This window comes from Sycon ciliatum, chromosome 2 (assembly GCF_964019385.1).
Source record: "Sycon ciliatum chromosome 2, ocSycCili1.1, whole genome shotgun sequence".
Lineage (NCBI taxonomy): Eukaryota > Metazoa > Porifera > Calcarea > Leucosolenida > Sycettidae > Sycon > Sycon ciliatum.
In genome coordinates this window covers 11,881,215-11,904,906 of record NC_088644.1, presented here as the reverse complement: position 1 = coordinate 11,904,906, position 23,692 = coordinate 11,881,215, and the positions used below count along the sequence as shown (strand labels likewise).

At 44.9% G+C, this 23,692-nt stretch overlaps 1 protein-coding gene and 1 long non-coding RNA gene across 2 annotated transcripts in view; both read left to right on the top strand.

The window, feature by feature from the left end:
* LOC135808732 (xaa-Pro dipeptidase-like) overlaps positions 1-23,692 on the top strand; it is a 40,150-nt gene that overhangs the window by 10,956 nt on the left and 5,502 nt on the right. The window contains exons 3-9 of the mRNA XM_065321959.1: positions 1,959-2,086; positions 4,896-4,959; positions 5,331-5,378; positions 6,144-6,205; positions 6,596-6,640; positions 11,267-11,389; positions 12,454-12,522. Coding sequence (XP_065178031.1) covers positions 1,959-2,086; positions 4,896-4,959; positions 5,331-5,378; positions 6,144-6,205; positions 6,596-6,640; positions 11,267-11,389; positions 12,454-12,522 — 539 coding nt within the window. The remainder of the gene's footprint in view (positions 1-1,958; positions 2,087-4,895; positions 4,960-5,330; positions 5,379-6,143; positions 6,206-6,595; positions 6,641-11,266; positions 11,390-12,453; positions 12,523-23,692) is intronic.
* Positions 15,845-23,403, top strand: LOC135808734 (uncharacterized). The gene is made up of 3 exons (XR_010552112.1): positions 15,845-16,764; positions 17,686-20,259; positions 22,592-23,403. It is a non-coding gene; the product is annotated as an uncharacterized LOC135808734 (long non-coding RNA).

Below are 23,692 nucleotides of genomic sequence, written 5' to 3'. Positions count from 1 at the left end.
TGTCAACAGCTTGTGGAAACCTATAAAAACCGAAGATCAAAGTCATTAGAGGTATCGACAAGGGGCCCTCAAAGCCCCTAAATAGCTCCACAAGCTACATGTATGAATAAGAATGCAGCTCGCAATAAGAGCCCAGCATTTCATTTGCTGCTATTCTACTTTTAGTAGTCCTAAGTGGTGCTGAGTTACCATAACTAAACAGGAGAAAATATTCTTTCATACCGTCACACCAAGTCTCTCTGCACACAAACAACAAAACTACCCAATATAATGGTACACAAGCATAATGGAAAACTTATTACTCATAACTAGACTATGCATAAAACTATTATTAAAATGAAAGAAATGAAAAAAATTCCAGAACGTTTTCTCGTGACTATCATCAGTGGAACATCGTCACATGGTAAGAATCACTAAAACAACCAGTTATATAGCTAGAATAGTAATTACAAATAGCAGCTTGCGGTTACACATAGCGTCATTTACACCAGCAGTGTGAGCTTATGCATTGAATGTGAAAATGGTAGTGGTAGATGAATGTGGCAGCCCTGTGCTGTGTAAGCAGAAAGAAAACGTAGTACTCACACTCTTCAAATATACGCCCTCACCCTTTGTTGTTCACACACGCGCACACAGCTGCCACATTCATCTACCGCTACCACTTTCACATTCAATGCATCAACTCATGACGCTATGTGTAACCGCAAGCTGCTATTTGTGATTATTATTCTAGCTATATAGCTGGTTGTTTAGCGATTCCTACCATGTGACGATGTTCCACTGATAATAGTCCCGAGAAAAAGGTCTGGAATTTTTTTCATTTTTTCATTTTAATAATTGTTTAGAATGGACTCGGATGGAGAGCCAAGGAATTAATAGTAAAGAAAAAAGGACCAAGAAACTACAAGTTAAGCTATAATGTCCACGAACACCACCAGTTACTAAACAATCAGTTCATGCGATAACATTGCACGACACTGACCGACTTTACTGACGTTCGACAACTAACTGGCTAACTGCTCTAGCACATCTTGGATGCCCCCTCCAAAAGCCTTCCGACTTGGGAGGTTCTAACTTATAGAAATAACATGAGGAGGGGAAGGTGAGCGCAACCAACGTCCTTCACAGCTGAGACGTTCAGCTCGTGCTTGTCTTGGTTGCGCCGGTCAGTGCCGTGCAATGTTATCGCATGAGGTGATTGTTTAGTAACTGGTGGTGTTAATGGACATTGTAGCGTAACTTGTACTCAAGTAGTTTCTTGGTCCTTTTTCTTTACTATAAATATTTGATTTATACATGGTTATGAGTGCACAATTAGTTTTATTCATTGCTATTTTACGACTATTGTCTCCTCGCAGGTTGTTAAATTTGGGACTCGTTATTAGGGGTGAAACGAACATGGATCTCTCCGAACCTTCTTTATCATAACGTACAAACATGCGAATATGTTCTTTAAGAGACTTCAATTTTCATGACTTACTGCCCGGGCTTTATTGTGTGGTGCACATGCAAATTCTGTACCAGCCATGGTCGACATTCATGAGCTGCCCCCACATACCGCACATGGAACTGATATGATCTCATACACGTGTCAGCGCTTAGATGAAGTGCATCCTTGTGCGTGTGACCAGTCCAAACACAACACAGCAATGCGAGTGCACTATTTCAAGTCCCGTCTTTTTGTCACGCGTACAGTACGCATTTTCCGTAAAATTCGAATATTCGTTTAGCTAAACGAACATAAGAATATAATCCTTATCGAAGGTTAACGAATATTCGGTATATTTGTTTCAGCCCTACTCGTTATAATAACATGTCTTACAGTATTTGGCTAGTATGCCTATTGGCTGTGGTGCTGGACTTGAAGCGTGCTCTGACTGGCATTGTGTGTGACTAGCCCATGCTTGAATCAGTTCGCTGACTGACTGTGGGTATTTCCCCTCCGTGTCTCTTATCAGGAATCCTTTTTCCACTGGGCCTTTGGTGTGCGCGAGCCTGACTGCTTTGGTGCCATTAACGTGGACACTGGCAAGACGACACTGTACTTTCCCCGCCTGCCAGAATCTTACGCAACGGTGATGGGAAAGTAAGCTGTTGTTGTTGTTGTTGTTGTTGTTGTTGTTGTTGTTGTTGTTGTTGTTGTTGTTGTTGTTGTTGTTGTTGTTGTTGTTGTTGTTGTTGTTGTTGTTGTTGTTGTTGTTGTTGTTGTTGTTGTTGTTGTTGTTGTTGTTGTTGTTGTTGTTGTTGTTGTTGTTGTTGTTGTTGTTGTTGTTGTTGTTGTTGTTGTTGTTGTTGTTGTTGTTGTTGTTGTTGTTGTTGTTGTTGTTGTTGTTGTTGTTGTTGTTGTTGTTGTTGTTGTTGTTGTTGTTGTTGTTGTTGTTGTTGTTGTTGTTGTTGTTGTTGTTGTTGTTGTTGTTGTTGTTGTTGTTGTTGTTGTTGTTGTTGTTGTTGTTGTTGTTGTTGTTGTTGTTGTTGTTGTTGTTGTTGTTGTTGTTGTTGTTGTTGTTGTTGTTGTTGTTGTTGTTGTTGTTGTTGTTGTTGTTGTTGTTGTTGTTGTTGTTGTTGTTGTTGTTGTTGTTGTTGTTGTTGTTGTTGTTGTTGTTGTTGTTGTTGTTGTTGTTGTTGTTGTTGTTGTTGTTGTTGTTGTTGTTGTTGTTGTTGTTGTTGTTGTTGTTGTTGTTGTTGTTGTTGTTGTTGTTGTTGTTGTTGTTGTTGTTGTTGTTGTTGTTGTTGTTGTTGTTGTTGTTGTTGTTGTTGTTGTTGTTGTTGTTGTTGTTGTTGTTGTTGTTGTTGTTGTTGTTGTTGTTGTTGTTGTTGTTGTTGTTGTTGTTGTTGTTGTTGTTGTTGTTGTTGTTGTTGTTGTTGTTGTTGTTGTTGTTGTTGTTGTTGTTGTTGTTGTTGTTGTTGTTGTTGTTGTTGTTGTTGTTGTTGTTGTTGTTGTTGTTGTTGTTGTTGTTGTTGTTGTTGTTGTTGTTGTTGTTGTTGTTGTTGTTGTTGTTGTTGTTGTTGTTGTTGTTGTTGTTGTTGTTGTTGTTGTTGTTGTTGTTGTTGTTGTTGTTGTTGTTGTTGTTGTTGTTGTTGTTGTTGTTGTTGTTGTTGTTGTTGTTGTTGTTGTTGTTGTTGTTGTTGTTGTTGTTGTTGTTGTTGTTGTTGTTGTTGTTGTTGTTGTTGTTGTTGTTGTTGTTGTTGTTGTTGTTGTTGTTGTTGTTGTTGTTGTTGTTGTTGTTGTTGTTGTTGTTGTTGTTGTTGTTGTTGTTGTTGTTGTTGTTGTTGTTGTTGTTGTTGTTGTTGTTGTTGTTGTTGTTGTTGTTGTTGTTGTTGTTGTTGTTGTTGTTGTTGTTGTTGTTGTTGTTGTTGTTGTTGTTGTTGTTGTTGTTGTTGTTGTTGTTGTTGTTGTTGTTGTTGTTGTTGTTGTTGTTGTTGTTGTTGTTGTTGTTGTTGTTGTTGTTGTTGTTGTTGTTGTTGTTGTTGTTGTTGTTGTTGTTGTTGTTGTTGTTGTTGTTGTTGTTGTTGTTGTTGTTGTTGTTGTTGTTGTTGTTGTTGTTGTTGTTGTTGTTGTTGTTGTTGTTGTTGTTGTTGTTGTTGTTGTTGTTGTTGTTGTTGTTGTTGTTGTTGTTGTTGTTGTTGTTGTTGTTGTTGTTGTTGTTGTTGTTGTTGTTGTTGTTGTTGTTGTTGTTGTTGTTGTTGTTGTTGTTGTTGTTGTTGTTGTTGTTGTTGTTGTTGTTGTTGTTGTTGTTGTTGTTGTTGTTGTTGTTGTTGTTGTTGTTGTTGTTGTTGTTGTTGTTGTTGTTGTTGTTGTTGTTGTTGGTGTTGTTGTTGTTGTACTGCAGTCAGTTGAATACGCATAATGCGTGTGCATGCAATATTTCCACTGCTGGATATGTGCTTTGCTGTGTTGCCACACCTGCCAACATGTCAGTAGCCTGCTGATTTTTTAGGCCTATCATGACCTGCTGACAACTGACCTATGCATATAAGGCGGACAACAGCCATGAAAATGTCCAATCTTGACGTTCTGCTTCGCGACGGTATAGAACTAAATTAGAAGGCATGATCCAGATTTTTGCTTTTACTGGTCATCATGTTTGTTTCCAGTGCTCTCTCCTGAGGTGCTAAGCGAAATCATTATTCTGTCTGGGGTATCTCAATCTGAGTTTCATGCAGAACAGCGATTATTTTTAACAGTGCGTCTTGTGTGCATCTGTATACTGGGGTATTAATAGACAACACTATGAGGGGGGGGGGGGGGTGCGGCGAAGCCCCCGGATGATGCATTTAAATTTTTACCCTACTGATATTTGGCGAAAATGGTGTTGCAACACTGGTTTTGGCAGGTAACGTGAGTACTAATTAAAGGGCCTGGTGTACGACAACTTTACCACCCCAGACCTGTACCAGTGTTGTATTGTCATGGCGAATGTAATCAATGTAGCTAAACCACCTTTTACCTTAGCACTGCCACAGACTTCACTACAGCTGTTGTCTTGTGGACTTCACTACAGCTGTTGTCTTGTGGACTTCACTACAGCTATTGTCTTGTGGACTTCACTACAGCTATTGTCTTGTGGACTTCACTACAGCTGTTGTCTTGTGGACTTCACTACAGCTGTTGTCTTGTGGACTTCACTACAGCTGTTGTCTTGTGGACTAGTTTTCTATTGCATTGTACTATAGAAGTACAAATTTTCGTTCACGAAATCTTTCTTTAGATCACTTCACCAGCAGGTTCATTACGTACTAAATTTCGTTTTTGGTCGAGGTCTGTCACCCCGAACGTTCAGAAAAAACTTCAGGTATATCGTCCCCCCCTAACGAATATAGCGAAAGTTAATTCCAAGCGAAACTTTGTACTTAGACATTAGTGCCTGTTGTGATTGTTGCCATTGTTCTTGCAGGATTCATCCACTCGAGCATTTCCAGACGAAGTACGCCACTGAGTTTGTGCAATATACCGATGAGGTTAGCAGGTGATGCTGTGTGTGGGATAAATTCTTTAGTCGTCCTGCTAATGATACTGTTTCATCCTTTGTGAACTCAATTAACGCAGCACCAAGAAATACGCCCAAACCTGATATCAATGAAAAAGTAAAATATCTGTGAGGCAGATTTGTTCAACCAGACCCAAGCGTGCCTATGATAATGCATGTTGTTGTGCAGTTGTCAGTACGCAGTTGATCTGAGTCTGTGCATGGGATACTGAAGGTGGTCTTTATACTCGCATACCGTGTGATTGGTGCCATTGGGGGCATGTGAGTCAATTATTTTCAGTGGGTTTCTCTACTGCAGTTGCGTGCATTATGATTTGCCTCTGTGTTTGCTTGTGTTCTTAGGTTGCCAGCCACTTGAAGTCTGTCAATGCGGGAACCCTCCTGCTGCTGGTAAGGACTATAGTTGTGTGCTGCTATTACTGCTGCTACCGCTGCTTCTGCTTCTGTTGCTACTGCTGCTGCCGCCGCTGCTTCTGCTGCTGCTGCTGCCACTCCTACTGCTCGTTATAACTGACTGCTGGATGCTGATGGTTGATATGAAGTCCGATGGTTGACATCATCAACTCTGTGCACACTGCTAGTCATCATTTTTTTTTTGTCCAGCCACTGGCACAGGATAGCAAGTCACATACATCCACCTGTACACACAGCACACTGTCCATTACACTTGAATATAATAGTCATATATCTTTAGCTTCACCTGTGAAGGTGGACCTTTCCTGACAATAGGGCTTGACAGTGCTACGTCACAGCATAGCAACAATTTCAAAAATTCAAAAATTGGATCCACTTGGATCCAGTTTTTGTATGGATCCAAGCACATTTCAAGTCGTCTTACTCACAGCAAGGTGATGTAACCAGTGAAACTGACTGATTTGGCTACTGGGGGCGGGGTTACAACTGGTGGCGAAGTAAAAGTCACCCCTGCATACGACATGAGAGGGTTGCTATGAACCCACATACTGAGGCAATAGCAAAGTCACACCTTAGTGGATCCAAAATAGAAATCTGATGTCAACTTACTACTTGTACTCCCTGGCCGTTTTTGAAGCATACAGTACATGCATATCCAGTGGATATGCATGTACTGTATGCTATTCTGCTACAGCAGCAATGTGTGACAGTGTGCTTGCTCTTGCTATCTCTGCTGTACAGCGTGGCACTAACACAGACAGCGGTAGCACATGCCGTGCTGCTGCCTTTGATGGCATCGGAGAGTGAGTACCCACTCTGTGTCATTACACATACACATGCACACACACACACACACACACACACACACACACACACACACACACACACACACACACACACACACACACACACACATATGTGGATATATGGACACACGCTCCCATCTGCACATGTCTATGTGGGTGGGTGGTGGGGGGGGGGGGATGTGTGTATTGGTAAGGGGGAGAGGTTGTCTGACCTCCATGCCAGTATACTTGTACTGCTCATCAGCTCTTGCCTCAAATTGAGTCTTCTCAAATTGAATCTTCTCAAACTGTGTCTTCTCAAACTGGTGATAAGATTGAAATGCCGTACATGTAGCCGTAACATGCCGAAGTTTTCCTCATCTGCGTGTGTGTTTGTGTACTGCATAGCTTCAAGACCGACTACACAATGCTGCACCCCGTCATCTCGGAGTGGTAAGTGGAATTGAAGGATCCTATGCTTGTACATGAACATTTGCTCTGGTGTCTATTCTTCTCTGCTGACAAGGCAGGGGCCTGGGGGCAAGTGGATCACTCATTTTTCAGAAGCCCCCGTGCCTGTGCAATCTTTTTTCTTCTCTTTTTTTTTTAAAATTAAAGCCAAGCTGCAATATGCACAAAAGGCGCAACAAAACTTCAGCGGAAACTACAGCAGCAAAGGTACAGACCAACAAATACCGTCAGCAAACTGAAAGGCATAGAATACGATAACGTCTTGAGCTGGCAAGACAAAGCAGAGAAAGGAGCGGGCAGCACGCCGCAACAGTGGATAGCTGCCTCTGCAACAACGAGCGTAGCTGAGTCCGCAGCGAATGACGGGTGCCCAGATTCAGCTGCCACCCCGCAACTGGCGCATCACGGTGGACCGGACTAGAGCAAAGCTGATCTAGTATCACTGAGATAGACCATGGTTGCGCTGTAGTACTCCCTGTTCTTGACAGCAACGAGGGACGTCATCCTATTGTTGAAGGACGTAGCAGCTTTCCCCGTGCCGTTTGTAGTGGAGAACACGGCCGGTATGAAGCTGGAGTCCTCCACTTTTCAATTACGCTGCTTATGGGCATGACGCTTGGTCTTCTCCTGGCGAGTGTAGCTAGCAACATGTGAATTGGAGTGATTCGAGGATTCAAAAATGTTGAAAACCTCAAAAAATTGCCATTGGCAATACAACAAATATTAGCATTTGTCTCATACAGGGTATGGTTGACTCTTCTTGTGACGTGTTTGTGCTTTGTCATGTGTGTGTGTGTGTGTGTGTGTGTGTGTGTGTGTGTGTGTGTGTGTGTGTGTATGTGTGTGTGTGCATCACCAGCAATCAGCGACATCGCGCCTGACAAAAGTTTTTCAAATAAAATATTTCCACCCAAACGTCACTACTGGTGCTGAGCTCGCGCGATCGAGTGTGAAGTTTTTTTGTGATCAAGGATTTTTTTTGAACTCACGCTGTACTGTGTATACACAACAAGCGCTGCATGTCTTTTTCGGTGGAGGTGATTTTTGTTGTTGTTATTGTTGTGGCTGGCGACGAGAAGGCTCTCATTTACGCTAGGTATCTCATAGACAGAATGAGCCTGGTTTTTACGCCAAGCTGATGTTTTCAGCAGCAGTCCGCTGTGGAGAAAATTCAAGCAGTCTTAGGGGCCTGAAGTTTTCGCTGCTTATTACCGGATCGACAGTGGGAAAGAAGGTACGTTTATTTTATTGTAATAAATCAGGTCGCGAGGTCGACACAATTGAGCTGTTCGTTGCACTGTGAATTTTGTTGCTTTAGGGTGGCAGCGTGCAGTACCTTGTGAAATGGAGAGACTTTATCCTCTACGAACTTGGGAGTATGAAGAAGATATCATTGACGATCTATCAGGTGATTTCATTTCATTTTGGGTGAATTTATTGAATGTATTCTTGCATGAATTTGAAAATCTCCCTGATGGTTCGGGGAATGTTGGGCCCTTTCTCAGATGACGAATGTTTGAGGCTGCTGATGGAGCTTGCACTGCTGTGCAGTGAAAAAATAGGGTGAAATAGTCACAAAAGGCAGAATGGAGTTTTACGTGTAATAGTGCTCCACATTATTGTGTCGAGCCCTCTCCGCTGGCAGAAGGAAGTTTTCCTACTTGAAGTGAAATAGTCTATTTCTGACTTTCGAATCAGAAACTGGACAAAGGGGGTTGGGACCGAAGAATTTCCCTGTGAAGTTCTTTCCTCCAGGTTGGGATGCTTGCATGAACGTACATGGACAAGGCCCACGGGCTCACTACCTGATTACCTTCAAGCCTATGATTCGCCGTAGTCCATGTACGTTCCTGCAGTCCTCCTCTGGATCTATGACAGGAGGGGATCGTGCTGCCCGGCAGTTTGTCTCTTCCACAGAGAAGGGCATTGATTAATCATGAGCTTACCGCAGAGCACAACGAAAGCATTGTAGCATGAAACTAATTTGTCTGAATACAAATCTGCACAATGGGACAGACGGCTAATGGAGGTAAAGCATAGCATCACCAGCATTGTATTCCTGGAAGCAGTGCAAGTTATAGATTTAGGTATCAATATTTATCTAAGCTTTAGCGAAGTCCGGACGCAGTACATTACTAGTGTGAAAGATAGAAGAAAAAGCAATGATATCCGTATATACCCGGAAAGAGAGGTGAGAGTGGGTGGGAGTAAGTGAAAGCACTTGTACAAGCTAAACATCTGTGCAACCGGAAAGAGCAGAGAAAAGGCTAAAGCAATTACACAGGCCATGTGTACGAGGTAATTTAGCAGTGAGACCCAAACATTCTTGTAAACCAGAATGCAGCTTCAGCACACATTTTCTATTTCTTCATGTTGTGCTGCTGTTGCAGTTTCCCAACGATATGATGAGGCTCTCCGTTATGCTTCTGCTGGTTTTCCTGTGCAGGTATGTGCTGCCGTAGGTCAGAGAAATCTTTGGCCAGGGTAGCCAAGATGGCATCACCCACATCCTCCTCTCCTTCAGGTTCACTTGTAGGTTTGGCATTCATGCTTGACATCTCCTTCAGTACTGTGTAGGTCTTCTCCTATTGGTTTTTGTCTGCCCATACCATTTGCACTGCTCAGTGATGTCGGCGACAGTCGCCTCCAGCTCACCATTTTCCATTTTTTTCTTTACTTTTTGGATACGCTGTGTGTCCTTGAGGTAGCATTTGAGGCTGACTAGTTCTTCTACCTTTGTTTTGCAAACATTCTTGTCTAGTGTTCAGTGATTGAACCCAGTCAACATTGAAGCACCCTTGTTATTTCTTTCCGTTTCTTTTTATTCTTGTACGCCGCTGCCTGCAACCGTGCATTTTAATAGGTTTGCGAGAATCTCTTTTCACCTGCAGCAACCAGAGTTTGAAAGTACCGACACAAACTGGAAGCATGCCCAGTTTCCAGACAACTAGCTGCTTCAAAAATTCTTATGTCAGATGAGTGACTGGTTGCGCAGCTGACATTATGGTGACATAATGTGTCCTTGTAGTTCTGTTTATTATTACTTGTATATTTCACTGTTCGCGTCAAACTCGGCTAAAGGCCGAGTTTTCCGCATCCGTAGGAGCGCCACCACCCTTCAAGGATCGTGTGTTTTAATATTATAACAGTGTATTTTGGTATTTGTTTTGACCATCAGTCCTTGGCTGATGCTGGTCATACCTTCAACATGTTGACGCGTTTTTCAAGGCATTCAATATACGTAGGCCGCAAGATTCTATCTTTTCATAACGAATACCGATGGGCTAGTGCTTCCCTACTAGCCGCGCAAGTGTCACATCTGGCTGCGGCCAACTACCCTTTAATTTGTGTGTTGCCGCTATTGCTGTCTATGTCTCTGTGTGTGCCAGTATATGAGGAACGAGAATTGGTGTTATTGTTGTTGTTGTTGTAGTCGTTGTTGTTGTTGTTCTGGTTGTCATGGGCTGTGGCTGTTGAATGTAGGCTGTTGCTTTTGTTGTTGTACTTTTAGTTGAAGCTGCATCACAAACAGGTAACCACCTTGATGATGGTAGACAATATCCGTTGAAGAAGCCGCAAAAAAACACTGTATTCTCAAACCAGTGAGCTGCAGAATGAAACCAAGTATCAAGCTGGCCAAGCTGTCAGCCACTCTAAACGAAATTTACACCAAACAAGTTGCTATTTTGTCAACAGGCAGTCATAAAATTTGACTCCCTGACTCAGTCACTCTACATTAGACTACTAATAGTAATACTATACAGAGTAGTGACTGTAGTCACTGAGTAGTCTACGTCCTTGTACATGTACATGACAGCATGCATCATGCATGTCATGTCAGTACATCGACATGGCATGCATCCAGCTCATGGCCATGGGAAAGCCCCTACAAAATGGCCTTCAGAGAAAGCCACGCGGTTGGAGAGGTAGTTCACTCGAAAAAACTGAGAAAGAAGTGCTTTTCATCTTCTTGCTGTTCAATGTCAAGCCAGAAACAATTGAGAAGCTGCTTGAAATGTGCAGAATGAGGCAATTTCCTAGATCTTTGAAGTTAGAAAGCGCACTGGACCTGCAATCTTTTGGAACTGGTCCTTCTTGAGGACAGAGATCAGACTAGCCAGGTGACAATGCTGTGGTTTGTTGGCTGACAATATTTGGAGGAAGCTTCAGAAATGACCATGAAGAAGGTCAATTCTTGCTATTTCCTCAAGATCACCAAGGTAACAGATACTTTTCAGTGGAGAAGAAAATCATGATTCTTAGGAGTTGAGATCGCATCGGTTGTTCAATGTTTTTCACTTTCGTTTTTTTCGTTGTGTAACTGTTTGTCTTGTTGGCGTGATTCACTAGTTTGATGCCTTACATTTCGATTATGGCCATAGTTCAGAGCAATTTTCTTCCTTCCAAGATCAATCTCTGCAGTAAATGCGCAAATATTTTACGGAATTTCGGACTCTGTGGGATGTCATATAATTGCTGGTAATGGGTGTGTGTGGGTGTGGGTGTGCTTGTGTGTGTGTGTGTGTGTGTGTGTGTGTGTGTGTGTGTGTGTGTGTGTGTGTGCGTGCATGTGTGTGTGCGTGCGTATGTGTGTATGTGTATGTATAGCCGTGTGATCAAGACGAATCAGGAGCTGGAAGTCCTGCGTTACTGTAACCGCATCAGCAGTGAAGCACACAAGACAGTCATGTCCAAGATTCGCCCAGGCATGAAGGAATACCAGCTGGAAAGGTCAGTACTGAGCAGGCATTGCTTTATTAAATCACTCAGAGACTTTTCTCCGAGTCCACTTCTACCTGTACGTGTGAAAGTTTGTAGAACCATCATCAAACCTTCCTTCTCTTGATAAATCTAGCGTTGTTTCAGGGTCTTCTTTCTGACAATGTGCTGCTGCACTTGGGTATGAAAACACACGTAATGAGATGCTGTGAGCCTTCTCAGCTAGCCAAGTGCCAGTGGTCACACTGTCATGGAGTGTGCCTATTGCCTTACCACCGATGTACATGTACGTGTACCTGCTTCAATGTGGCGCTTGTTTCACTACTCACCATTAACATTTTCGCACTCATCGTGTGCATTAGTAATCCGGTGCGGTATTTCCCCGATTATAAACCGCACTCGATTATAAGTCACACCCCTATTTTTTCATCAATTTGAACGGCATATTGTTTCAATATATTGAATGATTCTATTCACATAAGTAGTATATCACACTCAATTGTAAGTCACATCCCCTTCTCTGACCGAGAAGTTTTTTAAAGTGTAAGCAGGTGCGACTTATATTTGGGGAAATCTGGTGTATCTGTGTTGGGGAGGCGTTGTGGTTTGCACCGCCATTGTGTGACCATTGGTACTAACCGCCTCCTTGTCGCTTTCCACTGGTCTTATGCTCATGCAGCAAGACATACACTCCCTCATTTCCCCCTTGTTGGCTTTCAAAGTATTTGAGGCCATGCGCTTGGAGTGACCTTTCAATGAGTGATGTGAAGCTGCTGCTGCTATTGTTTGTTCAACTCCTTCAACGAAAAATAGTGTGTACCCGTATCATTCATTGCTTTCTAAGTGGAAGTGGAGTTGCTGGCTTGAAGATGGAATAAACTATAACGATCGAAGCGTTTGGTTTAACACAGTTATTCCTTATAGTGGTCCTAGTCGAGGAGCTGTTACAAATTGCTCCGACAGCCTTGTGTGTTTATTTATTTAGTTGCTGCATGGTGGCCTTAGAGCTTGTACATGCGGGATGTGATGTGTATCTAACAGTTAGATGCTGTGTTGCTTTGTTTTGTGTATTTCAGTTTGTTCCTGCACGAGTGCTATTTCCAAGGTGGATGCCGGCACTGCTCCTACACGTGTATTGCTGCCAGGTAGGAGAGTACTGTATATCACCTTTTTCCCGTAGCTATGCAGAAGACGTTACTTCAGTAACGTCTGGCGCTAGCCAGGGTCCACACAGCTTTAATTTGGTAATTATTAATTTGTTGGTTTGTTTGTTTGTGTCACGCCTGGCGCTATCCCGTATCTGTCCAGTACCGTACCGTACCATCAAACACAGCTGGCCACAAACAGCTGGCCACAATATTTGCTGGCTCCCGTATCTGTCCCGAACCGTACCGTACCATCAAACACAGCTGGCCACAAACAGCTGGTCACAATATTCGTCGTATTATGTATACGACTCCCTGATGTATAGGGAGACTTTCTGGAAAGAAATAGGGAGACGAGGAGGAAATGCAATTAGAATGGACGTTAGTTGCCGAATAGGTGATAGGATGCGTCAGCAAAAACATACTTTGGAAGAGAGATCCCGTCGTCTCCAAAATAAGCGTGAACGGGCGAGTCAGCGCCTGTCACAGGAAACGTCAGAAGAGAGATCCCGTCGACTCCAGAACGCCCGTGATCGGCAGAGTCAGCGCCGGTCCCAGGAAACGTCAGGACAGACATCCCATCGACTCCAGAACGCCCGTGATCGGCAGAGTCAGCGCCGGTCCCAGGAAATATTTCCATCAGTTCTAACAACATGCACGATGAGCTAAGCAACAAAGCATAGCGTAGGGCCCTGAGCTTCCAAGCTCTCTCGTTTTCGGTGTTGTACAATTTCGGTAAAAGCCAACCCAGACCTTTCGGTGTAAGGATAAATTCGGTGTATGGCAACAAAAAAAACCGTGACTACTCTCCGGCTCCACATACTATGTACATTTACATGACATTCTCGATTTTGTACATTTACATGACATTCTCGATTTTGTACATTTACATGACATTCTCGATTTTGTACATTTACATGACATTCTCGATTTTGTACATTTACATGACATTCTCGATTTTGTACATTTACATGACATTCTCGATTTTGTACATTTACATGACATTCTCGATTTTGTACATTTACATGACATTCTCGATTTTGTACATTTACATGACATTCTCGATTTTGTACATTTACATGACATTCTCGATTTTGTACATTTACATGACATTCTCGATTTTGTACATTTACATGACATTCTCGATTTTGTACATTTACATGACATTCTCGATTTTGTACATTTACATGACATTCTCGATTTTGTACATTCATGCAAGATTACTACATGCACCATATACATGCACCAGTACAACCAGCATACAACAGCATACAACTTGAATTAAAACCCTTTGGCTCCCCACTATAGGGCTTGAAAGTGCTACGTCACAGCATAGCAACAATTTCAAAAATTCAAAAATTGGATCCACTTGGATCCAGTTTTTGTATGGATCCAAGCACATTTCAAGCCGTCTTACTCTCAGCAAGGTGATGTTACCAGTGAAACTGACTGATTTGGCTACTGGGGGCGGGGTTACAACTGGTGGCGAAATAAAAGTCACACCTGCATGCGACATGAGTGGGTTGCTATGCACCCACATACTTAGGCAATAGCAAAGTCACACCTCAGTGGATCCAAAAATAGAAATCTGATGTCAACTTACTACTCCCTGGCCGTTTTGACGTCATCACTTTCAAGCCCTATACAAATTTCGACGGTATTCCGTCGATGACTTCAAACAGCCATAACTCATTCAAATATTGCACTATCGTGAGAATCGAAGTATGTAGAGTGTAGCTAAAGTCCTCAGCTTTCCGTTGGTGCAATCGTTTTCACGATAGCTCCAACGGTTGTTGAGATATCGCGCTCGAAAGTTGGAGGACGGCACTTTTCTCGTTCCGAGCACATTTTCGAGCATGAACCGGGGAATTCCCCTTGTTCTCAAGTACCTGTGATGAATTTTTTTGCGTAAATCATGGTGGCCGCGAATTATTGGAAAGGCTTCCTGTCTGAACACGGCTGTTAGCTGCACTTGGATCGCGGCAACTTAGTTTTCTGCACGTGAGCCATGAAAAATCAATGCATGCTCATGCATGTTCATGCATAACCAGTCAGCTGGCCTGCTCGCCCACGCATTTGACAGGTAACAATTCCATCAAATTTGAGATATCGCTTCGTTCTAAGTCTCAAAACAGTTCTAAAGTCACCAAACCACGCTGGTAATCGATGGCTATTCAATGTTAACATCTTCAGGAAGACTTCAGCTGTTTCCCGAGAGTTTGGGCATCGTTGCCGTTATTTTTCACGGTGTTCTTCTTCCTCCTGTCTGGAGCTGCAATTGCATCCTGGAATTATTTGAAAGGTATTTCGTGCGGGCTGTGGGGGGGTTCCAACAGGCATAAACTGACATCGCTATAGGATAACTGGTAACTTTCACCCTTCAAGGAGGTAGAGCAATGAGAATTTTTTTGTGGCGGTCGCCCAATTTTTGTGGCGGTCGTGGCTGTATTTGTGCACTTCCAAGGCTTTCATTCTGCCTGATACTACTCTCTACTGTATGGGAATCGTTGTTTAGGCACATGTAGCTGTCTTATTTGGTAGATCTGCTGTTTTTAATCACTTGGGACACTTTGTCTAGCCTATTTGTCTTTCGTTCGTGCCATCTATCAGTTTTGTGGGGTGCCTTGACTTGTATTTGTGAATTTCTCGAGTAAAGACCCTAATTCTTGACTGGAGTCACGTCTTGAATTGAATTTGCTGGGCGAGCCCTCGTTCACGCAGTTGTCCTTATCGTAATAGTCAATATCTACTTGCTGGACGGACTAGCGGCTAGAACAGGGATGACCAAATGGTCCAAGTGTGTACTAGTACACGATTATTGTTTCCATCATCGTGAAACGAGCGTTGTGGAATTGCAGTCGTCTGCCTTTGGCGCTGAGGACATGAGGAGAGTTGATTGTTACTTCTGCTCAGCAATGAAGCGATCATCAGCTCTCTTTGTTCTAATTATTGTGAGAACATACCGGCATCGCAATCAAGTAAAGATTAGGCAAACCTCGCCAACCTCCAAAGAGAGTCGAAGATATTTTCTCCAAATGCAAAGACGACTCTTCTTTGTGAGTTTGTGACTTGCATTTGCGTGCATACATGAGCAAGTCACGGACCACGGCACGTGCGCGGTTACCATGCCATCTCGAACCGACGCCATCTTTCTAAGTTGCCGCTTCTTGACAGCCGTGTGAAGCCTTTCCATACTGGTACTCGATGTTCCAGTTTTGTGACACGAGAATGGCACGAGAATTAGTGTACCGCTGAGTGTACCGCTATACACGTGGTCGACACGTAGTCGACACTTTGTTGACACTTTTTGGACACGTGACCCCGTCAACGGTCAGCTTTGTGCCAATGCCACTCGGTAAACGCCGATGTCGCGTACGACAAAGACGACTATCCCGTACGCGAAATAGTTGAGAACTGCATGACGTGGACCTGACGGCAAGGACAACTGCGAGGAGGCCCCTTTCCGTACCCCGTACTGCAAAGTGCCATTGATGGATGCCTTTTGCACCTGGAACGACCCCTTAAAGGGGAACTCCACGAAAAAATGAAACTTTGATAGCCTGTAGAGTTTCGGGCGCTGAGTCGAATGGTCTTGGTCCGAAGTCTCTACGACGAAGCGTTCTTGAGATATTTCACTTTGAAATTGCAAAAACGGGGGCCGCGCCCTGACGTCATGCGGCCATTTGGTTACATCATCACGGGCTGCCTACGTCATTGTGGCAAAGTCGTTTCTCTTCGCCAGTCTACAAGCACTAATTTTAGTTGGTATTTCAAGGGAAGATGGGCGATTCCGAACAATCCTCTGTCCCCAGCAATGAAGGCAGCGATGCTGAGGCCAGTGAGGACGACCAACAGCCCACCGCCGCGTATGGTTGGGGCAGGGAGCCCAGATACTGTGCTGAGGAGCTGCCATCGCGTGTAACAAATGTGGAGGAAGAAGATGCGTCAGCAGCTGCGTCCGGCAGAAGACGAGTAGCTTGGCCACCAGAATCTCGATTCGTTTGGGACTCCGACTGGTGCGAGCGTGGACAAAAGTGTATAGCCATGCCCAGCCCGCGGGAATGATTTTGCTGGTAGGATGCTGCCGTCGCTGTCGACAAGACGGCCCAAGGTTTCTTGCGTAGCGGACCTCACAGATTACGAGATCGTATCCTTGCATTAGGCTGTGCTCATCACTGCTCTTCGAGGTTATCTCGACATGCAGAAGCCGCCAATGCCAGTGACAGAAGAGTCTGACATTAGGTAAGCCTCAATTAGTTTGCCTTGACTTGTCTTGTGAGGATCGCGTATCAGCATGATACACTTATTCTTATTTTTTGGGGGAAATTTATTGTTGTCAGGCGCACTACAGTAGGCGTCGCACAAGAAAGACATTGTACTGGTAGTTATCACAAGTTTCATGCATGACACAAACAAATTTCTCTTTGCTCCGAGTATGTCTTGACTTATCTTGTGAGGATCGATGCGCGTAATGTTTTGTGTGTAACCGTAGTTATTGTTGTCAGGCATAGCACGAACAACGTTGTTCTGTACTATAGACCGTGCTATCACAAGTTTTCATGCATGACTCACATTTGTCTTTGTCATTTTCCCTTGGATTGGTACAAGATCTACAAAGTATGGTAGGTAGTGTTCTGTTGGTGAAGAGAGCACTGCACACAGTTTATGAGCACCATGGGTGCATTAATTTTGATCACACCCGAACCCATACTTTATCGTTTCAAGCGATAGACTTTGTCAATAAACTCGTTTTCTAGTATACCATGGCATGCAACGTACAAGCGTGGGGTCAAGAATGCGTACACCAAAACAATGCACAAATTCTGGCAGGAGAGTAAGAAATCTGTACTTTCTGACGAAGACATCTCTGTACTAGTAGGTAATCGAACGCATCCTAATCAGTATTCATCCCCCAGATCATTGGAATTCAATTTGAAATCAGCAATTATGGTAAATTCTACAAGACCCTCCATCTTTGTACCAGTGGACACTAAATTAGTATGGCGCGCGCACTGAAAGTGCAGGTAGGTACCGGTAGGTGCAATACAGCGCATATGTAGAGTAAATGAGTATTTGACTATAATAATTATTACGGTACAGCAATGTGGTATGTGTACAAGTACTCATCATACACATTCCATATGACATTCTGTGTTTGTGTAGATCTCTACGCTATGCGGCACACAGGCAGTACACACTATGTACACGGCAAATTGGGCAAGCACGTTCGTTGTCGTCTTCCAGCCTGCGTTGTGAATACCATCAGGCAAAGATATCCAAATCCTGCACCACCTCAGCCTTCTCAGGAGGCTTCCACCTTGAATTTGGCAGGGAAACACGCTTCTCCAAGGCAGGAACATGGAGGTTGCCATTTGCAACCGCTACCACCTCACACATGAGCTTGTCAACATACTCATAGCTCTTTCTGTCGTATAATTTTCTATTTGGCCACAGTCTTCTTTATGCTTTGAGAACTGGACTTTATACCTTCCTATCGCGGTCTTTTTGGTTGTGCTGTGGCGACGGTTGACATTGACGTCGTCAAGAGCTGCGAGATGTGCGTGTCCAATCATCCCCAGAATTGAGAAACGAATGCGTTTGAGAATGTAGTTTGGCATGACACTGTGATATACCTGCATGGCAAAAAGAATGTGGAGAAAACAAACTTGCTTAGACAATAATTATACTGCTGTATGAGAAAATGGAAACTTCACCGTACAGGACGACTCTTGTTCTCAATTGCATTGTTCGTTTCATTCCCTGTGTTGCCCATAAGAGACGGGAGCAAAAATGTTGCAGCAGATGTTTGTTGTCTTCTGGCGTGGAGTGGCGGCGTCATTAGATGTACACATAGTCATTTCACTAAGTATACCACTACTACAGCATATGTACTATCCTTAGGCTAGCGTGCGTGCGAGTGAGTTTGAGTATGTGGGTGCGTATGTGTGTGTGTTGTTGTGTTTGTGTGTGTGCACGCACACGCACGCGCGCGCATGTGGGTGATGGTGTGAGTGCATGTGTATAATATGTGTAGTTCCCACTGTATTCCTTGCACAATAGGTCTTCACTTACTTTTCTTTCGCATACAACCAGAACCCATTCCTTGTTCGAAATTAGATTTTTTTGGCCTGGTGATCCCGCAAGCGTGGAACTCGGAGTGTAATATATTTTTGTTTCACTTTACTTGCACTATTCCAAGGCTGTCCAGACTTCTAACAACTGCTCTGAGTGATTATGGTATTCATGCAACCATGCCTAGAAGTAGGGTAGCTGTTATAAATAGAGACATATCCACGCAATCAACTTACACTGGTTCAGTTTGGCAGGATTGGTGAGACAGTTCGTCGTGCATGCTGCCTGCACATCGCAAGCAAACAGTTCTGTAACCTTCGTACTTGCTGGGGGTCTGTCTGTTTGCGTCCCAGTTGATGAAAGATGCGCACAGTTTGAGTACTGGTATGCGCAAAGTTACTGGGGTAATATCGTTCATCAGCTAGCTGCAGTCGGAGTTGATGGGGTGATGTACTCTTCTGATCCTGATGGGACGTATCTCGCCCTGCTTTCTCAGTTGCAGCTTGTTGAGTTCGCTTTGCTGGAGGCTCACGGTTCGGAGGGCACTGGTACACTGATGAGGGCTTTCCTGGACGGCGTACTCGTCAAAACTCAGCTCTCAAGTCCCTCTGGATCATAAATGCAGCGAGCAAACATAGCTCGTGCTGCGAAAATAGGCTTGAAATGTTCACGACGCATTGCAACATCTCGGCGCTTTGCCAGGTCTCCATCCTTTGGGAATTTGAGAAAACTAACCCCAGGAGGATGATGTGATACTGGCACAATCAACAACACAACAATTTGGCATTGCAGCGGCTCAGGCGACTTGGCAAACTACTTTCTGAAGTGACTTTCGTCCTGAAGAAAGTGAGATTCAAAATCCAAGTATTTTCGCACATTGCCACAATGACGTCACACATACATTGGTATGGGGCGTGGCTAAAATTGAAATATCTCAAGAACGCTTTCTCGTAGAGACTTCGGACCAAGACCATTCGACTCAGCGCCCGAAACTCTACAGGCTATCAAATTTTCATTTTTTCGTGGAGTTCCCCTTTAAACGCTGTCGCGGCGACTGCCCCGTACGCGAAATAGTTGAGAACTGCTGAAGTGGACCTTTTGCACCTGGAACGGCCCCGTCAACGCTGTCGTGTCGGCGGAGTGAATGTGCAGGGTGAAAATAATTGCTGCAAAGACGTCCGGTCTAGGCCTTTGGAGACATCGTGGGAACTCCTTCCGGTACTATACAAACTGCTGACGTGGCCGTGGACATGTACATGGAGACATGGTGGGACTTCATGTACATGGATACATGGTGGGAATTCCTTCCGGCACCCCCGTACCGCAAAGCCAACGGTGGGGAAGGAGAAGTGCAGACGTGCAGGAAGACGAACGAGGACGAACCAGGACGAGCGAGCAATGGCAGGACTAGGGGGACTGTAAGTAATAGCTGAATTGTGCATGACAACTTGACATCCATGCGGCACTCGCCACTTGCCACTGCATATTTCTTGTCCACTAACAATGTCTCTCCTCTGCCCCTGTGTGTCCACGGCCCTGTTGCTGAACTGGCCCGATGAATCGAATGTCTTCCGCAACTGGAACGGCCCCGTAAACGCTGTCGCGTCGGCGACTGAATGCGCAGGAGGGAAAATATTGGTGCGAAGACGTCTCCTCTAGACGACGGTAAGGCACCCCATTGATATGTTGCCAGTGTGTGCCGGGTATCGCGCGATGGTGAATGAGGAATGACGAAGGGTACGGTGGGACTGTAGACCTGCTACCTTGTAACACGTTATCAGGTGGAGAGTGTCTTGTGACTCACGTTATCAGGTCGAGAGCGTATTGTAGTAAAAAAATGTAATGGTCTACAGTCGTGTAGGAAGGGTACGGTGGGACTGTAGACCTATTACCTTCTAACACGTTATCAGGTGGAGAGTGTCTTGTACTCACGTTATCACTATATCAGGTCGAGAGCGTATTGTAGTCACTCTCTCTATTCCTGTACATCATTACGTTTCAGGTGTACGTATAACTTTTCCAAAAAATGTAATGGTTCACGTCTTCAGATAGAGAGCGTATTGCACCCACTGTCTAGTCTCTGTAGTGCATTGAGATTTTGTTGGTCGCACATGAAATGGATACACAGACAAAGCAGGCCAAGTACATGGCGAGATTTGGCCAGAAGACACGTAGTCATGAACCACCAAGGCGACATACAGAAATTGCGCCTGGACACGCAAAGACAAAGCAGGCCGCTTACATGGTGACATCTCGGGAGAAAGCAAAGCAGGCGAGATAGCGGGTGAAAGAGCCCGCCGCGCGCATTAAGACATCGAAGAAGGAAGGGAAAAGCATGGGCCTGTTGCAAAGAAAGCGAAAGTGCCCCCGCAAAAGCGATTACGAAGAACACGGGCAAAGGAACGGACACACATAAAGATACCGCGCAAAAAACCCGTGTGCAGCATTGCACATATGTGACATTATAGGCAGTGCGGACGATGTTCCGGACGCTGCATTTGGCCTCCCCACGTGGCATCCTTCTGAAAGCGCTGATCCCGACAGAACTACATTTCCACCTATTTCACCACCACTGTACACTTTCACTGCCAACACGAGAGGAAGTCAGCAAGACGTGATCCGTGACGCTATTCGCGCTCGTCTCCTGGACAATGCAGAGAGAGTGGACGATGTTCGGATTGACAAGGTCTGCGGGTACTTCATTAAAGTTACCCGTGACATAACTAGGATAGAAGTTAATCGCTGCAAAGACCTTGCCAAATATGTGAGCACACTTGACTTGACGGAAGAGTGCACGGGCGACGTTGACAAAACATACCGCGGTGACTGTCACCATCATGACAGCAGGGCACAACCTTATCATAGTGACTCGTGGCGCATTTGTCTGGGCAGCGATGGTAGTGAATTATTGACGCCTATAATTACTGACATCACTGGCAAGGCACACAACACTGTCCAGTCGCCAGATGGGGGAGAAATGGCAGGTCAAGTTGAAGTTGTGTCTCCCGACGATGATGGACTGACACTTGTGGAGCTGCAGAAGTGCGATGGTCTGTGCAAGGTGCGTGAGGGGTAGTGCGCTTCAGATACGCGACTTTTGTGACCTGGTTACTGGGTGCGTCGACGAGAAAAGGAACTTGGGCGACATGTTGGGAAACTTGTTCGCTGAATCGCGCATGTCAAAGAGTAGGAACGTGGACCACATGCCTTATCCATGTGCTAAATGCGAAATTGTCGATCGCAACTTGAAATGGTGCCTTCCCACGTGCAAAACCGGGTATTCTGTAAATTGCACTTCTGACAGTGGATGCAGAAGCTTGTGGTGCAACTTGTACCATAGGAGGCCACATTCCAATGTAGCATTTAAATTGTACGCCAGTGCAACAGCCGTGAAGCGTGCATGTCTAGCGCGGCAGGCCTTGACAGATGTACTAGCTCGTGAGTGCACCCTTAACGACATGTATTGCATGGTTGCTGAGGTTACCAGACTGTATCCTGCGGGTGTGTGGGACCATTTCACGGTAGGAAAGTACCTTGATGACGCATTCAAAGACATTGCTGTGCCCCAAATGGGCATGACAGTCGACCACGATCTATGTTTGGATGAAAATGCTATTATTACTAGGCATGCCGAACAGTATGCGGCATTTGAGGAGAAGGTGTGTAACGTACCTGTGTTTGCATGCATTTCTTGCCACATGCTAAGGCGAAAGGAGGAGGTGGTCCCTTCCCCCTTGCAGATTGCGATGGATTTGTGGGAAATCTCATGAACAGACTAACAAGTTATGTGAGTGAAAACCTCCGCATTGTGCCTACACATTTCCACCTTGGTGTCTGCAACATCGACCTGTGCTAAATCGTTGGACAAGGGAAATTTTCCATAACCCGCAAGTACTGAACTTCCCGCATCGGTGGTATGCAATGGGGGAATGCTTCACAACCTCTGTCTGTTGCCTAAACACGCATTCTTCTGCCTTCTCCCTGCGTTCGTGTCCAGGTCGCCATAGTTTCAATCGCCACGCATCACTTGGCCATTGAAGCAGCGTCGACAGCATTGATGCAATTAAAAATGTTTCGTCCGAAAGCCAATGTGTTGAATTAAGTCTGCTGAAGTGCTATTGCACAACATGTCCGTGTTTGCTCTCCTCTGCGCGCGTGTCTGTGTGTGTGTGCATGTGTGTGTATGTGTGTGTGTGTATGTGTGTGTGTGTGTGTGTGTGTGTATGTGTGTGTGTATGTGTGTGTGTGTGTGTGTATGTGTGTGTGTATGTGTGTGTGCGTGTGTGTGTATGTGTGTGTGTGTATGTGTGTGTGTGTGTGTGTGTGTGTGCGCGCGTTCATTTATGTCTTCCCTTGTGCGTGTGTTGGGGGGGGGGGAAGGTGTGCCGTGGTCTCACTGGCCCCGTCACTGACGACAGAGATTTCGGCGCATGCGCGGGCCGTGGTGCGGCCCACGGTTGCCGCAATGTGCATGTGCGCTTATGCACCCCTGTCTACAACAATGCGTACTGTTGTGCTTCCGTTTGTCCGTGTGTCTCTTCACGCCTCTGCCTGTGCGTATGTACATTGGTCCATGTCACGTCAACTGTACGCGTGTCTGCGTGAGTGTATACACGTATGTGCAGTCGGGCAGCATGACCTGCTGATCAGGAGGTGTGTGCCAGTGCCACGCACTGCCGAAGCACGGGTGCTCACAGCTGGCTATGTGACCACCCTACTGCAATGTCCCATTGCGACGGGACGGAGTTGGGGCTCGACACCATATCAATGCCCACTCTAAAACTCACCCGTTACACTGGAACGTTCAACGTATACAGTGCTCCATGGTGCAACCGCTCTACACTCATTTACTGGGAAACATGCAGTGGTTCAATGGGTTGGTTGCCCTCATGGCTGGGCCCGGGGTGGGTGGGGGAACGGAAAAAGAACTGAAATTATCCATATAAAAACTGCTCTCTGAGCAGTTCTGAAAAACCTATACTGGTGCAGCCCCGTCGTAAAACTATGAAATTAGAACTGGGCCTTTATCCCCCCCATGTGAAATGGTCCACCTAAATAGGGAATGACGGGACCCGAACGCACCAGTAGCACGAGGTTC